At 44.8% G+C, this 18,379-nt stretch overlaps 1 protein-coding gene across 1 annotated transcript in view; it reads left to right on the top strand.

Annotated features, from left to right (window-relative positions):
• LOC133349518 (sarcolemmal membrane-associated protein-like) overlaps positions 1 to 18,379 on the top strand; it is a 217,781-nt gene that overhangs the window by 104,265 nt on the left and 95,137 nt on the right. The window contains 2 exon segments of the mRNA XM_061563044.1: positions 692 to 751; positions 3,604 to 3,663. Of these exon segments, the coding sequence (XP_061419028.1) occupies positions 692 to 751; positions 3,604 to 3,663 (120 nt within the window).

The raw sequence follows: 18,379 nt of genomic DNA on the forward strand, positions 1-18,379 counted from the left end.
CTCGGTGTCAATCTCACAACCCTCACTACAAAGGCAGAACCCTCACGTCACGCGATCTCCGTAACGCTGTTGAGACATCAAAGTAAAAAGGACGTCGTGATGGACAAGGGATTATCACTTTAAAATGAAATGGGTGTGTGTCACCGCACCCTTACAAACTGCACACGAATTAATGCAATGAATATCACGTCGCGGTCTGTTCTTCGCTTGCAAGTTTCAGATTTACTGCAATACATATATTTAATAATAAGGTTCATTGTTTAATATCGATTCTTAATTGTACTTAGTCGTTTTTCAAAGAGTTTTTTTTTCTGAATTGTTTTTTATTACAAATGTTTCCGGGTTTTTTTTGCTGAAATAATTTTAACAAATAGTACATTGACAAAGTGACTGCTGCGATTGCCAGGTGGCTCAGAGGTCAGGGGGCTGAGCATGGCACCACTAAAGTCCTGGATTTAAATTGAGGTCTTGGCCACCTGTGATTAAAATTGCGTTCTCAAGTCTCACAGCCTGCTCACCGATAACACAATCGGAATGAAATTGGTTCAACAGAAAAAAAATGAAGACTGCACTTATGCTAGCGGGCCTCGCCACGTCCTGGCGTATCACAGCAGCATTAATGGTCATTTCTCTAACAGCAGGCAGTCCGTGAAGACTAAACGGCGGGGGATGTCTGTCTGTGTGCCTGCAGACAGAAGAGATAAAGAGGAATGCCTTTCTACCATCCTGGAAGAGCCAGAAGACCTACGAGGTGAGCACAGAACACGCTCGCAATGCCCGACTTTAGAGTTACCTCCCGATCCGCTGTTTGCCCAAGCTCTGAAAACCTTGCTCAAATGGGGCAAGCGAGCCCATTCCCCATCTTTCTATCCCCTGCTTTTCATAACCCTTTTTGCTTATGTTGACGGTGTGTTTACATTTTGGCTTAAAACTTTCGTGACTGCAGGAATTCATATTCCATGGTTCTTTCGGTAAAGTCACGTAGCGAGAAAAACTAATAATCAAAATAAAGTTAATAAAAATACCACGGTGTGTTTACGTGCGTCACAACGTGATGTATCGGCACTGTTTGTTTCCGGCCTCTCGATTGCTTTGGACCTTTTTGGGCCTCGGCTCAAACTGTGTGATGTAAGAAAACGCCCCACATTGTTCCCACTAATCGGCTTGTTCAGTGCATCCGCCGCTTCTCCCCTTCTAGCCACCGACCCGCAGCTCGAGCCAAGGGCTTTCCTTTATTAGGGAAAGGCGATTGTAATGTGTTGTCATGAGGCGTGCCATACATCAGCACTCTACCCCTATTAGATAGCCGCGCACCCAAAGCCTTGCGCAATGCCTCTGTTGCCTTGTTGCCGTGAACCTTTCCCACTTTAAATTCGTGGCATCACAGCGGGGTGATGTCATGAACTCAATTAATTGCTTAATTGCCTTTTTGATGGTTTACATGGTTTTGAACAAAGTGGTTCTAATCAATGTTTTGTCCGCATGGAAATGAGCTTGGCAGTTCCTGTCCAATCCATTTGAACATCGGAATATGATGTTCTATAATTGATATCATCGCCAACTCTCGCACTGAAGTTTTACTTGGCCTGCCATTTGTACAGGATTGATAAAATGGATACCACTTTGTTGTAAGTCACCAGTGCAGATGGATTGGGTCATACCATCTCAATGTGGAGTTTACAGCACTTTGCCTCCATTGGAAATCAACACGGCCAAATCCCCATTTGGGAATTGCTGCTTCCTTCACGATGGATGTCTTAGTGGACAATCATACATTATCACGAATAATAATATTGCAAATCATTTTCAAACATGGGCTATTGCGAAGTGTTAACCACTCTTCCCCTGCCCCACCCTATGGCACGTTAATCGATAGAACTAGCAATGTCTCCCGGTGACCTGATGTTGAGAGTAGACTCAGCACATTTCATGTGACGGGTCATGAGAACCCTGTTGTAGACATGCAAGCGGGCGCACACCCAATTTTTTTAGGATTTCTGGAGGACTACGACTACATTTATGCACATTCTACTTCATTGTTATTTCAATTTTTATTTTAAACGTTCATGCTGAGCCGTGGCTTGCCGTAGCCAAGCCCATTTTCTACATGGCCTGGGGGAAACGTAAAGAATTACCGGCAAGTTTGTGAGCCCATGCCACCTTAATGCTTCTCCCTTGCCAAAAGGCGGCATGGGATCCTTTATGTACTCCAGTGCCCTGGCGATAAATGCTAAAGTGGTCATGCTTTGATATTGGAAGGTGATGTTGCCAAGGAGAGGACTGGCCTATCAGTCCGTTGTCTTCATAAATGCCTCTGAGTAATAATGTTCTTATAGCAGTGGAGAGAAAATCAAGGGGACTCCAGCTGGTTGACAAAACGTTTTCTTTTTTAAAATAGCAGCATATTGGCAAGTTTAATTTGGAATTCTGAGAACTAAAGTGATATTTGTGATGAGTAACTCTGCATGTGTGAGGAGCTATGCAGTATGGATGAAAGCATTTTTTAATGACCTGCCAGACCTGAATAAATTACTTATCAGCTGTGAAGATCAATGAGCGTTTAGATTTGATTCTGGGCATGCGGGACCTCATCTGTCCTCCTAAAACTTAGACGGCTCGGCAAAGCTGTCTGCTGAGAATTGTATCTATTCATGAATGTGCTCTCCGTGTGCTCATCTGGCCCGGGTCACACGTCCATCTTTAATGTGAGAATCCAGTCCATGGTACAAGAAATCCCGACAACGAGAGCGACGATTACAGTATGAATCCACAAGAAAATTCACAGAAAATGATCACCCTGTCCCTCTCTATGTTATCCTTTGTAGTGCTGAAATAACAATATAAAAAAAAACATAATTAAAGTTACAAATTTATTTATACGTTTTTACAGAATAACAATTATAACCCAATGCCCCACGTTAGTTTAGCTGCCAGTATTCTTTAGGAAAGTGTACCAATGTTTTGAGCAATTTCCTGCCTTCAGAGTTATATATAGGACCGTGGGCTCAATATCGTCTGTTTTAATAGCCTCGTGATTTTTTTCAAGGCTCGTCAAGGGGTTGCTCACAGGAGAGGATGAGAGCGAGGGGCTATCTCCCTTAATGGAGTACAATTGGTTTTATTGAACGGATTACATCTGGGATACGTCAAGTCCGGCTCGGCTTGGGTCACCGGTAGAGCGGCGAGAGCGTGACGGGCATCGCAGTGAAGGGAGGTCGCCAAACCGCCCAGCACCACGGGCCGGGACGCCATCGCCCCTTGCGGCCGTCTGGAACGCTCTTTCTTCCGATATTCGGAAGCCGCTGGAGCTATGCACTACTAAATCATCTAGATTGACAACTCTTTTCTTTAGAACTGCTTCATGTGTTTAGTTTGTTAACCCCCCCCCCCCGCCCCCAACGCACCTTCGATTAGCACGGTTGGCTATGTACGGCGCGAAAGAAGTTCAACATACACACGGTACATACATCGCTTGACCCGTTCTGACCACGGCACATGGCTCTCCTTTCACCCTCCCCCCACCGTCCCTGCCGCTGCCGCTGCCACTGCTGTTTGCTGCTGCTCGCAAATGCCACCGCTCCTCCGCGGGATGACCCCGGGCAGGCTACTCGCAGGATGGAGAGGCTGGGACTGCTCGCAGCCAAGCTCAGGAAGACAGCTCAGGTAAAGGCATTTTACACCGAAGACTAATAATAAACGACACGTGACATCCACACCGTGCTTACATCGCAAGGTGAGCATGAAGGCGCTGTGTTTCACAGACGAATATAGTCTGCCAGTTGGGGGCGATGTCACCACGTGGTTTTACTTTGCGGGTACATTTTATTTTCTGGACCATGACGTCGGCACACGTGGTGGGCCTACTCTTTTTTCTCATAGCATCACGTGATCTTTTGACGTTCACTGTAATGCAGACGGCACGCATTGTTGGGTTAATGAGCCGCAGTATTAATCGGGGCGGCCGCTGAGCTCGAACCTGCAAACCTCTGCGGATGTGCCGCTCCCACAACTTGCCTGCTTTGCGTCCAGGGTGGCGGGGCGTCGGTGAGTGGAAAGTGCCATGGCAAGGGGGGGGGGGGCTTTGAGTCTAGATTAGTTTACGTGTCGCTGATACGGCCTTTACAAATATTACAAATTGACAGCTTACATTAAGATATTCTGCGTAAAACATCGCCACTGGGAAGACAAAGGCGACCTGGCGTGGTGCTGGCCACCTACCCCCACGTGTGACGTGCCAGCCTTCATAGGTGCTACTCGCTAACAGCATTTTCCCCAACAGTCTGTTCGGGCTATACGGGGGGTTTTTGTCTTTTTGCATGAGCTTACAACGCTTCTCAAAACCAAGCAGTGACTCCAGCCCAGATAAGAAGTGGCTAATTGAGCAGCACATGTTGTAATGCCTTGCAGGAGGTCTGAGAAAACAAGTAAGTCGCATATAATGAGTGCAAATAATTTACAATGGAAGCACATCTCGTTCCTGCTGTTAAACACTTATTTTCAGTTGTTCCCACTTGCAGATTAATGCTTGGGTCAACACGCTATAATTAGGTGATTGCATTCATACATAGTGGGGTTTAGTTTTTTCTGTTCCTTGTGCATTCACTGCCTGATTTAGCTCTTGTTATCTATTCCAGTTAACAAGCTTATTTTTAGACCACTTAACACCCGCATTCGTGGCACTAATGGCACGGTACACCACAGGTGAGAAATGTGTAATTACTGCCTGTGCGAGATAAAACTGAATACATTTTTTAAAAATTCCCTACCGAACTCAGGATATCCGTTCGTTATTTCGATTCGTGCCATGGATAAGTCAACGAGTAGATACATTAATCGACCTGCTTAGTGTTGCCACTGAGCATGGCATATTTATTTTATTTCCCATAATGCTACACTGTATTGCTCAGGTGAGTTATATTGTTAGCAATGTCCACGAGTGTAAAGTAATTTTTATGGAGGGTCTTGCTTGGAATGTTTGGTCCGTTTCTTCTTTGAGTGTTTTTTCTCGTGGGAGGACACTGGAGTGTCCACCGATAACGCTCGTAAATCCACACATACCGGTCATGAACCTCGTCACTACACTGCCACATGGTGGCCACTTCATAGCCTTGGAGATGAGGAACCCCTCAAGCTCTCCGTGATCTCTGAACCACCAACTGCACCTCCTGATCACTGGATTTACAGGCGTGTGCCACCACGCCCGAATAAACGATCTTCTCTGATTACACATTCGAACATCTTTCTTCAGATCTCCTCCCGAGCACCGAACTGACCTGTCGCTTATTTGACCACTTCCCAAGTGGACTGGGATTACTGTTCAGCCTTGAGAAGCATCGGATGCCTACCTACTCTCACGCTTTTGTCGTCGTGCGTTCCTGCCACTTGAGTGTCGGTCATAGATCGGTGTCGCCACCCGCAGGACTCTTCGTCCTCTTAAACATTCGCAATTCCCTCTGGGTCCACGGGAGCCCTGTGCACAGGCGGCATTTGCGACGGGCACCGAGTGTCCGTCCCTGTGTCACCTGTTTTTGGTGGCGGAGGGCAAGGCAAGAGAGGGATGGTATGTGGCTGAACGACGTCGCCAAATTTAGATTTTTTTTTGCCCGTCCGAGGTTGTTATTGTTGTTGTCATGTGAGAAGGCTGCGTGCTGTGGCCACTGTGGTGTGGCTATGCCGACCTGCTCGCTCGCATGGGCTCAGTGGGATTGCCTTGGGGCTTTATGCGTTCGGCTCCGTGGAATTCTGATGTCTTGCCGATGTGGTGACCTGCAGAGCGGAGGTGAGCGGGATGTCGGGGAGGGCGGATTTAGGGCTCGCGCTGGTCACAGCCTTTGAGCTTAATAACCAGTCTCGCTTGAGCCCCCGATGAAGCGGGCTGGCTAGAAATCTGCAGAAGCTGTAAGCGCCATATGTGACATGAACCCTTTCCCGTTGTGAGATGTCTGCAAGTTGCAGGGTGGGTCCCGTTCACCGCTGAATCTCGGGACACACAAGCGGTTAGCGTAGCGCCGTGTTTTTAAAGACATTGTGCTCACCACAGAGAACTGTAGCGACACGACCACATTCTATGATCGCTGGTGCCAAACTGTGCCACACGCCCTCCCACATGGCCTTGTGGGAGCCTCGGAACTGATAAAGTTATTTTAGTTATTTGAGTTTTTTCCCCACAATTCCATTCCGATCACATACAAGCACGTCATCGGAACAGAATTGGAAGAACATCTGATGGCGTACAAGTACGTCATCGGATTGGGAAAGGGTTAAGGTAAGCTCTATGTTCAGCGCCCCGTGAGTTTGCCAGCCAGTCTGATCGAACGGAAAACCCCATGGGATGGTACCACTAATTTTTTTTGGCAGCTTCTAGCCCATTGATGGGCATTCTACATTATACATTCCATTAGCAGGGTCTACTTTTCATGAGAATGATTAGAAAAAAGTCAATAATCATCATGCTTCGTTGACCTAGAAAAGCCTTGCTGGATCTCAAGGCCTCTTTGAGCAGTTCCTGCTCGTAATGTGACGTGATGATATTGGAGTACCCAGAGGAAACCCGTGCATATGAGACGATAACCGGCAAGGCTCTGCACAGATGTAGAGGCAATGCACCTGCTCTACTGCTTCCTACAGGCACTTTGTTGCCCTGTAAGTGGTCATCTCTCGTACATTATGTGATTGTGATTCACTATTCCGTCTTCATGGTGGCTGCATTGCAGGAATACCCACACCGAGTATAATGAATCAAAGAAGGGTTCTGGCCTAGCATCCCAAAGAAATCGTCGTCATCAGCCACATTCGATCCATTGCTGGATGAAGTCCTCCCCACGTCGAATCGTGATGCGGTGATCCATCTCGCTCGTGCACGAGTTTGTCTCACCGCTCCATCTCCACGGCGGTGGAACTCTTGCGCGAGTGTGCGCTCCCTGCTTTGTAGTGTGGGAGCGGTGGCACAGTGGTCAGCGCTACGCTGCGCTACGAATCTAGCGCCCCGAGTTCGATCCCCGCTCATGGCCACCAACACCGGTGATGATTATCTAAACTGGTTCTTAGCCTTCCCTAGGTCGACTCAGCCTCAAGTGCGATGTGTAAACATTGCCACTGGGTAGACAAAGGCGGCCGGGCGTGATGCCGATCACCTAACCCCTTCGTATGCTGTGCCGACCTTCATAGGCACCGTTCGCTTAACAGCACTTGCCCCAGAAAGTATTTCAATGGTACTATATGGCTGGTATTTGTCTTGCCATAGCATCACCAGTCTCCATCCGTGAGCGATTATCCCTCCTTGTGAGGTGTTTCGCCAAAGCCCACTCTCCGTAGCAGACAAGATGATGTCTCCGGCGTGTGTTTGTTGCCTGATCCACGTGTTTCTGTGTCTGTCTCGCAGTGCGGTTCCAAGCGTGCACCACTCCATGCTTTTTCTGTTTGCCGTTTTCAGTGCTTTTCCTGAAGCACATACCATTCGCAAGCAACGTGCACTAATTGAAACGCATTTCCATTCACCCACATTGTTACTTTGCTTTTCGTTGTCAAATGACTCCATCCTGCCGTCACTTGCCGCCTCTACAGGCGTACACATACTGCTGCTGTGCGTTTCAATGTTGTCCCTCTTCACTATTTTGTTCATTTTGTTCTCAAGCAAAGCAATAATCTCTTTTTAAAAAACAGTCTTCATCCTTAGTGAGACTGGCCTGGGTGAATAAAAGCACCTCCGATTAGTGTGGTTGGCTACATGCGGTGCAAAAGGCGTTCAACAGACATACATGAATCAATTATTATACAGTGTCACTTGTAAGACCACGCAGGGAGTGTAGGATTATAGTTTACTGCTCAATAGGCGCCCAGTGATTATCCCATCTTACCATTTGATTGTCACGATTCGGGGGGGGGGGGGGGGGGGGTCGCGGTTTCATTCAGCAGTCGATTCCAATTTGGCACAATGGCACATATGCAGCATCTCTGGTAACTCGAGGCTTTTACAGAAGCGACTACGTGCAACTTACGAAAGCCATGAAACATGAACATTGTATTCTGCTATGAGCGATGCACCTCCGCGTAGTCGCATGCTAACTCTTTCACCACAGCTGTTATGGTTGTAGCATGAGCGTAAAGTAAATTGCGCATGAGTATTCCAGCATGCGCTCCTTGGGAAGTGGAGAACATTCTCCCCAGTGGAAGTTCGGCTTGCCCCCAGGATGCCTGCCCTTGCTGGACACACAGAACCACACCCTTAAGATTAACCTTGAGATTCCTGGCCAAGCGTTTGGATGCGTGGGTGCCCTGTCGACGTTTGATGTTGCTATGGACGCGAGTCTGGTGGGGCCAAGTTGCGCACGACTGGGTATTTTGAGGCCCTGCCAGATGCTTGGTCCTCCAGTCATGTATGACCCTTTCTAAGGTCTCATCACGCAACACACACATACACTCTTCCCCAATCACATTGTTTTGTTGCTTGAGTTTCTGGCATTGTTGGTCGGCAATTTCGTTGTGCACTTTTGCGTTCGCTCACCGCATTCGTTTATTTGGTCCGTATTTTTGATTAATAGGGATTGGGGGTCCTCATTGTCCTGGGATGGGCCATAAAATCCGACTTGTCTAATGCCCTAAGCCCGAGCACATGCACAATACACATTTCCGGGCAATTACCCAACAGGGAATGCTGCCTTGCATAGCTGTCATGCTGCAGCAAGTCAACGAGCACATTCTCTGCATGGGGAAAAAAACGCGAGAGAAGACCAATGACTTCAGCCTGTAATTTCTGTCCAGGTCTTCCTCATCGAACCCGACTCGAATCGCCAGGCACGTGGCAGTTTTCCCCTTCTGTTTCTGATTTACGCCGGTTCTGTGGTCCCACGTCTGTATGTAATTGTGACAGATTTTTGTAATCTGCGGGGGGAAAAAAAGCGGAGCAAAGGGCTTTCTTCTTAATCAAATGGGTCACGCGTGTCTGTACGTCGTTTGCACAGCGCAAATCCCATTCTGACTTGACGACATGTGCAGTGCTGGCCCGTCTGTTCGTGTGACGGCGAGGGATGTGGGCATATTCATGGTGGTCCAAAAGTCCGGACACACAGGGTTACAGGCGGTCTTTCCGGTTTACGACGGTCCGATTGTACGGAGATCCACATTTACGACGTTTATATAATGCCACCACGGATTGAATTACGCCGCGTAAACTTGATTTACGATGCATCTTCCGACACGGCTCCGAACACATTTGAACGAATCCGGTCTTGGTTTCTGATGTGACTTGGCGTGGAGCTTTTGTTATTCTCGATTTTTTTTGTGTGGATTTTGACCTCTTAAATATGGCTGGTAAAAGGAGAAACACACCAGCTCGTGATGTTACTACAGTTATCTGTGGGTTTCCAGGAATGCTTGGTGTCACAGAAGCGGGGGATTGCCTGTGTTTCATTTATTTTAACAAGTGTTCAAATTGATTTCCATTAAAATTAACGCCTGCATGAATTATCTTTGAAATGAGTGTAGGATTTATTTTTTAAGATTACAGGTGTGTAATCTTTGAGCATAAATCAATTTTCTTTTGTCTCAATTCATTCAAGAAGAAGAAGAAAAATATATTAATTATAACCATAGATGCAATATTAACTAAAAGAATAAAAAAATGTTTTTGTGCCAGCGTTAACATGAATGTATTGTAGGTTTATGTGTTTTTTTTATAACGAGAACACTGCCTAACTTAATGTCATTTTGAATGTTTCAGTGCAGTTTTTAGCCAATTTGTGAGTGAAGATATTATTTTGGTTCCCCTTTTAAGGCACCGTGTAAGTCTACGTTTTAAATGCAAATGTAACTGAAAGTGCATGAAATCGTATTTTTATAGTTTTAGTGGTCGCTAAGTAAAAAAAGAAAATGCTCGCTTTTTGCCTTGGTAATAACTTTTACAATCCACGCGAAACCTGTGGACGTTCTGCAAACCGTTCGTTCGCGGTTACCGGGTTTGTCCTAAATTTCGGTTGAAAATAAACGAGCAAGCCACAGCGTCGCCGGCACTTGCTTCGGTAGACGGCGGCAAGTGGTGCGGGCGCTCGCTGCTGCAGTCGCAGTTTTTAGACCGCAATGATTGCCGCAGTGGCAGCAGCTGTGGTGGGGGGCCGTGAGGATAAAGCCGCCTGCAGCCCAGTGCCGAGCGCCACTCGGGGCCCTGCAGCTGAGTTCCCTGCCGCTCGTTTTGCCTCTTGCCGTTGGCTCGTATTTTTAAATCCTTTATATTAAGTTCGCTTGCTTGCTTACGACCGTGCAAATCTTTCGGTCGTTTTTTAACCCACTTCCCGTTATCCAATCGAGCTGACATTTTGCACACAGACTCGTTGTGTGTGACAATTAATGTTCGTGAAAAATTTTTTTCCAAAATTTTACACTTTTTAGGGAAAAAATTATTATGTGTAATTACCAATTGCTTAATGGTGGCAAGCAATCATCTGACCCATAGGTGGCAGCCACCTCAAGCCAGAGGACGAGAGGACTCGAGCCGCCACGCATATAAAGGATTTATAGTGAAAAACTTTTACGGTATGAGATCTCTTTTACCAGTGGCAAAATATAATAGTAGGTTTTTACCCTTTTAACTGGTACAAAACTGACACCTTTATTCAAGGCATCATGTTTGCAATGACCACAACACAAGTAGTCAAAAAAGCAAACAAAAAGAAGCAACTCTGATAAGGATGATAATATGCACTGTCCTTGAAGTTGATTGGCCCACACCCGAGACGGCTTTCTTTAGAGCCTAGTCCCCATTGGTGTAGGGCCAGATGACACCAGAAGGCGTACAACTCAAACACAGTGCAATATCAGAGTATTGAGAGCTCGGGGTAAGCATTTACACTATGAGATGTCTTTTACCAGTGGCAAAATATAATAGTAGGTTTTTACCCTTTTAACTGGTACAAAACTGACACCTTTATTCAAGGCATCATGTTTGCAATGACCACAACACAAGTAGTCAAAAAAGCAAACAAAAAGAAGCAACTCTGATAAGGATGATAATATGCACTGTCCTTGAAGTTGATTGGCCCACACCCGAGACGGCTTTCTTTAGAGCCTAGTCCCCATTGGTGTAGGGCCAGATGACACCAGAAGGCGTACAACTCAAACACAGTGCAATATCAGAGTATTGAGAGCTCGGGGTAAGCATTTACACTATGAGATCTCTTTTACCAGTGGCAAAATATAATAGTAGGTTTTTACCCTTTTAACTGGTACAAAACTGACACCTTTATTCAAGGCATCATGTTTGCAATGACCACAACACAAGTAGTCAAAAAAGCAAACAAAAAGAAGCAACTCTGATAAGGATGATAATATGCACTGTCCTTGAAGTTGATTGGCCCACACCCGAGACGGCTTTCTTTAGAGCCTAGTCCCCATTGGTGTAGGGCCAGATGACACCAGAAGGCGTACAACTCAAACACAGTGCAATATCAGAGTATTGAGAGCTCGGGGTAAGCATTTACACTATGAGATCTCTTTTACCAGTGGCAAAATATAATAGTAGGTTTTTACCCTTTTAACTGGTACAAAACTGACACCTTTATTCAAGGCATCATGTTTGCAATGACCACAACACAAGTAGTCAAAAAAGCAAACAAAAAGAAGCAACTCTGATAAGGATGATAATATGCACTGTCCTTGAAGTTGATTGGCCCACACCCGAGACGGCTTTCTTTAGAGCCTAGTCCCCATTGGTGTAGGGCCAGATGACACCAGAAGGCGTACAACTCAAACACAGTGCAATATCAGAGTATTGAGAGCTCGGGGTAAGCATTTACACTATGAGATCTCTTTTACCAGTGGCAAAATATAATAGTAGGTTTTTACCCTTTTAACTGGTACAAAACTGACACCTTTATTCAAGGCATCATGTTTGCAATGACCACAACACAAGTAGTCAAAAAAGCAAACAAAAAGAAGCAACTCTGATAAGGATGATAATATGCACTGTCCTTGAAGTTGATTGGCCCACACCCGAGACGGCTTTCTTTAGAGCCTAGTCCCCATTGGTGTAGGGCCAGATGACACCAGAAGGCGTACAACTCAAACACAGTGCAATATCAGAGTATTGAGAGCTCGGGGTAAGCATTTACACTATGAGATCTCTTTTACCAGTGGCAAAATATAATAGTAGGTTTTTACCCTTTTAACTGGTACAAAACTGACACCTTTATTCAAGGCATCATGTTTGCAATGACCACAACACAAGTAGTCAAAAAAGCAAACAAAAAGAAGCAACTCTGATAAGGATGATAATATGCACTGTCCTTGAAGTTGATTGGCCCACACCCGAGACGGCTTTCTTTAGAGCCTAGTCCCCATTGGTGTAGGGCCAGATGACACCAGAAGGCGTACAACTCAAACACAGTGCAATATCAGAGTATTGAGAGCTCGGGGTAAGCATTTACACTATGAGATCTCTTTTACCAGTGGCAAAATATAATAGTAGGTTTTTACCCTTTTAACTGGTACAAAACTGACACCTTTATTCAAGGCATCATGTTTGCAATGACCACAACACAAGTAGTCAAAAAAGCAAACAAAAAGAAGCAACTCTGATAAGGATGATAATATGCACTGTCCTTGAAGTTGATTGGCCCACACCCGAGACGGCTTTCTTTAGAGCCTAGTCCCCATTGGTGTAGGGCCAGATGACACCAGAAGGCGTACAACTCAAACACAGTGCAATATCAGAGTATTGAGAGCTCGGGGTAAGCATTTACACTATGAGATCTCTTTTACCAGTGGCAAAATATAATAGTAGGTTTTTACCCTTTTAACTGGTACAAAACTGACACCTTTATTCAAGGCATCATGCACTGTGTTTGAGTTGTACGCCTTCTGGTGTCATCTGGCCCTACACCAATGGGGACTAGGCTCTAAAGAAAGCCGTCTCGGGTGTGGGCCAATCAACTTCAAGGACAGTGCATATTATCATCCTTATCAGAGTTGCTTCTTTTTGTTTGCTTTTTTGACTACTTGTGTTGTGGTCATTGCAAACATGATGCCTTGAATAAAGGTGTCAGTTTTGTACCAGTTAAAAGGGTAAAAACCTACTATTATATTTTGCCACTGGTAAAAGAGATCTCATAGTGTAAATGCTTACCCCGAGCTCTCAATACTCTGATATTGCACTGTGTTTGAGTTGTACGCCTTCTGGTGTCATCTGGCCCTACACCAATGGGGACTAGGCTCTAAAGAAAGCCGTCTCGGGTGTGGGCCAATCAACTTCAAGGACAGTGCATATTATCATCCTTATCAGAGTTGCTTCTTTTTGTTTGCTTTTTTGACTACTTGTGTTGTGGTCATTGCAAACATGATGCCTTGAATAAAGGTGTCAGTTTTGTACCAGTTAAAAGGGTAAAAACCTACTATTATATTTTGCCACTGGTAAAAGAGATCTCATAGTGTAAATGCTTACCCCGAGCTCTCAATACTCTGATATTGCACTGTGTTTGAGTTGTACGCCTTCTGGTGTCATCTGGCCCTACACCAATGGGGACTAGGCTCTAAAGAAAGCCGTCTCGGGTGTGGGCCAATCAACTTCAAGGACAGTGCATATTATCATCCTTATCAGAGTTGCTTCTTTTTGTTTGCTTTTTTGACTACTTGTGTTGTGGTCATTGCAAACATGATGCCTTGAATAAAGGTGTCAGTTTTGTACCAGTTAAAAGGGTAAAAACCTACTATTATATTTTGCCACTGGTAAAAGAGATCTCATAGTGTAAATGCTTACCCCGAGCTCTCAATACTCTGATATTGCACTGTGTTTGAGTTGTACGCCTTCTGGTGTCATCTGGCCCTACACCAATGGGGACTAGGCTCTAAAGAAAGCCGTCTCGGGTGTGGGCCAATCAACTTCAAGGACAGTGCATATTATCATCCTTATCAGAGTTGCTTCTTTTTGTTTGCTTTTTTGACTACTTGTGTTGTGGTCATTGCAAACATGATGCCTTGAATAAAGGTGTCAGTTTTGTACCAGTTAAAAGGGTAAAAACCTACTATTATATTTTGCCACTGGTAAAAGAGATCTCATAGTGTAAATGCTTACCCCGAGCTCTCAATACTCTGATATTGCACTGTGTTTGAGTTGTACGCCTTCTGGTGTCATCTGGCCCTACACCAATGGGGACTAGGCTCTAAAGAAAGCCGTCTCGGGTGTGGGCCAATCAACTTCAAGGACAGTGCATATTATCATCCTTATCAGAGTTGCTTCTTTTTGTTTGCTTTTTTGACTACTTGTGTTGTGGTCATTGCAAACATGATGCCTTGAATAAAGGTGTCAGTTTTGTACCAGTTAAAAGGGTAAAAACCTACTATTATATTTTGCCACTGGTAAAAGAGATCTCATAGTGTAAATGCTTACCCCGAGCTCTCAATACTCTGATATTGCACTGTGTTTGAGTTGTACGCCTTCTGGTGTCATCTGGCCCTACACCAATGGGGACTAGGCTCTAAAGAAAGCTGTCTCGGGTGTGGGCCAATCAACTTCAAGGACAGTGCATATTATCATCCTTATCAGAGTTGCTTCTTTTTGTTTGCTTTTTTGACTACTTGTGTTGTGGTCATTGCAAACATGATGCCTTGAATAAAGGTGTCAGTTTTGTACCAGTTAAAAGGGTAAAAACCTACTATTATATTTTGCCACTGGTAAAAGAGATCTCATAGTGTAAATGCTTACCCCGAGCTCTCAATACTCTGATATTGCACTGTGTTTGAGTTGTACGCCTTCTGGTGTCATCTGGCCCTACACCAATGGGGACTAGGCTCTAAAGAAAGCCGTCTCGGGTGTGGGCCAATCAACTTCAAGGACAGTGCATATTATCATCCTTATCAGAGTTGCTTCTTTTTGTTTGCTTTTTTGACTACTTGTGTTGTGGTCATTGCAAACATGATGCCTTGAATAAAGGTGTCAGTTTTGTACCAGTTAAAAGGGTAAAAACCTACTATTATATTTTGCCACTGGTAAAAGAGATCTCATAGTGTAAATGCTTACCCCGAGCTCTCAATACTCTGATATTGCACTGTGTTTGAGTTGTACGCCTTCTGGTGTCATCTGGCCCTACACCAATGGGGACTAGGCTCTAAAGAAAGCCGTCTCGGGTGTGGGCCAATCAACTTCAAGGACAGTGCATATTATCATCCTTATCAGAGTTGCTTCTTTTTGTTTGCTTTTTTGACTACTTGTGTTGTGGTCATTGCAAACATGATGCCTTGAATAAAGGTGTCAGTTTTGTACCAGTTAAAAGGGTAAAAACCTACTATTATATTTTGCCACTGGTAAAAGAGATCTCATAGTGTAAATGCTTACCCCGAGCTCTCAATACTCTGATATTGCACTGTGTTTGAGTTGTACGCCTTCTGGTGTCATCTGGCCCTACACCAATGGGGACTAGGCTCTAAAGAAAGCCGTCTCGGGTGTGGGCCAATCAACTTCAAGGACAGTGCATATTATCATCCTTATCAGAGTTGCTTCTTTTTGTTTGCTTTTTTGACTACTTGTGTTGTGGTCATTGCAAACATGATGCCTTGAATAAAGGTGTCAGTTTTGTACCAGTTAAAAGGGTAAAAACCTACTATTATATTTTGCCACTGGTAAAAGAGATCTCATAGTGTAAATGCTTACCCCGAGCTCTCAATACTCTGATATTGCACTGTGTTTGAGTTGTACGCCTTCTGGTGTCATCTGGCCCTACACCAATGGGGACTAGGCTCTAAAGAAAGCCGTCTCGGGTGTGGGCCAATCAACTTCAAGGACAGTGCATATTATCATCCTTATCAGAGTTGCTTCTTTTTGTTTGCTTTTTTGACTACTTGTGTTGTGGTCATTGCAAACATGATGCCTTGAATAAAGGTGTCAGTTTTGTACCAGTTAAAAGGGTAAAAACCTACTATTATATTTTGCCACTGGTAAAAGAGATCTCATAGTGTAAATGCTTACCCCGAGCTCTCAATACTCTGATATTGCACTGTGTTTGAGTTGTACGCCTTCTGGTGTCATCTGGCCCTACACCAATGGGGACTAGGCTCTAAAGAAAGCCGTCTCGGGTGTGGGCCAATCAACTTCAAGGACAGTGCATATTATCATCCTTATCAGAGTTGCTTCTTTTTGTTTGCTTTTTTGACTACTTGTGTTGTGGTCATTGCAAACATGATGCCTTGAATAAAGGTGTCAGTTTTGTACCAGTTAAAAGGGTAAAAACCTACTATTATATTTTGCCACTGGTAAAAGAGATCTCATAGTGTAAATGCTTACCCCGAGCTCTCAATACTCTGATATTGCACTGTGTTTGAGTTGTACGCCTTCTGGTGTCATCTGGCCCTACACCAATGGGGACTAGGCTCTAAAGAAAGCCGTCTCGGGTGTGGGCCAATCAACTTCAAGGACAGTGCATATTATCATCCTTATCAGAGTTGCTTCTTTTTGTTTGCTTTTTTGACTACTTGTGTTGTGGTCATTGCAAACATGATGCCTTGAATAAAGGTGTCAGTTTTGTACCAGTTAAAAGGGTAAAAACCTACTATTATATTTTGCCACTGGTAAAAGAGATCTCATAGTGTAAATGCTTACCCCGAGCTCTCAATACTCTGATATTGCACTGTGTTTGAGTTGTACGCCTTCTGGTGTCATCTGGCCCTACACCAATGGGGACTAGGCTCTAAAGAAAGCCGTCTCGGGTGTGGGCCAATCAACTTCAAGGACAGTGCATATTATCATCCTTATCAGAGTTGCTTCTTTTTGTTTGCTTTTTTGACTACTTGTGTTGTGGTCATTGCAAACATGATGCCTTGAATAAAGGTGTCAGTTTTGTACCAGTTAAAAGGGTAAAAACCTACTATTAAACTTTTACGGGTTTACTTGTTAGAGTCTGTACTTGTTTCTCGATTCGAGGCCCTCGCCTCCGCTCTCCTCCTCCTTCCCGATCGATAGCTCATCCCATGCAACACTTGGTTTCATTGCATTTATTAAGAGGGATTGTTTGTGCATGTGTAGATCTTTAGTTTCAGTAAGAGTATGAAATGCCATCCGATTCGGCACGGTCTAAGCTCTCTTGCTCTGACACAAGGGAGGTGGGGGGGATACGAGCGCGATGAGGCATGTGTAACGATTCATTGATTCGTCGGTTAAAAGTGATTTTTAAGCTTTACACACGATGCGAAATGATACGTTTTGGCTTTTTCAAATGTTATCCTCGTGTATGTTTAGGCTAACGGAACAAATAGGATGGAAAAAATGAGATGGAACAAGCAAGACGTGCAGTGCAAAGGAAACGGTGCAATGCGAAATATTATTGTTACAGAAATCTGACCCCAAATCTTTAAAATGTACCAAATGGCCAGAGGGGTGGATGGTTAGATTCCTACTCCTCGCCATTGTCAACCACCAAGCATGGTGGCACAAGTTTGTCATCCACTGACTTGGAGGCAAGGTTGGTGGGTCATGCGAAGATGGGAGCTATTCATTGCATAAGATCTGCGGAACAATGTTTTTAGTTGCAGAATAGCAAGGAGGATTCGGGCATGCCAGCTGTGTGGAGTTTTGAGTTTTCTCCGCGCACTCTGGTTTCATACTGCACGTACAAATGCTCAAAACAAAACTGGCCAGACATCGCCACAATGAGCCACTTGAAAAGGAGTATTGAGACATATCGCAGCTTTGCTGGGCAAATGAGAGAATAATTTCTCAGCTGGCGGAATCCAATGAGTTGTTAAAGCTCTTTTTCACAGATGTCCAGTATCCACTGAGGTATGAGAAGGCCTTCACAAGCTTTCATCCCTCACGGCCCTGCGATGCCACAGTCCATGTCAATCGCTCAATCTCCAAAGTGGGTGTCCCCGTGGCTGCCATATCACACGCTGCCAGGCAGTCACCGGTCTATGTTCATCGGCCAACGTTCCTTCTGGCAAATTTGCCTCCGATTATTTGGCAGTCACATGGTGTCTCCAATTTGTGTTTGTTTGCTTGACCCTGTTTCTGTACCAGTGTAATGTCAACATTTGTTCTCCATCCACAATGAGATTGAGAAGACCTCGTTCGGAAAATAATCAATCATCACTCAAATCCGAATGGCAGTGACAGCTCAGACTAAACACTGAGACCGTGCCGTGTAAAATTTGACTCATCGTTTTGAATTATTGAAAATATGTACAGATATTAAATGAAGCCCGGTTGTTTATTTGTTTTATGTTTAACGCAGAACGGCAGTTTGTAGTGTGAATAATGGTGCAATGGCTTGCTACTTTAACCCAGAAGGAAATGTGTAACATTCTAGTCGTGTGTTTAAAAATGAGTACTTGGTGCGGTCGGTAATCATCACCACGAGGGAGACAAAAGCGGTCAGGAATGGTGCTGGCCACCCACCCGCTCGTG

This window comes from Lethenteron reissneri, chromosome 30 (genome assembly GCF_015708825.2).
Source record: "Lethenteron reissneri isolate LAM-NWPU_2019-01 chromosome 30, ASM1570882v1, whole genome shotgun sequence".
Lineage (NCBI taxonomy): Eukaryota > Metazoa > Chordata > Hyperoartia > Petromyzontiformes > Petromyzontidae > Lethenteron > Lethenteron reissneri.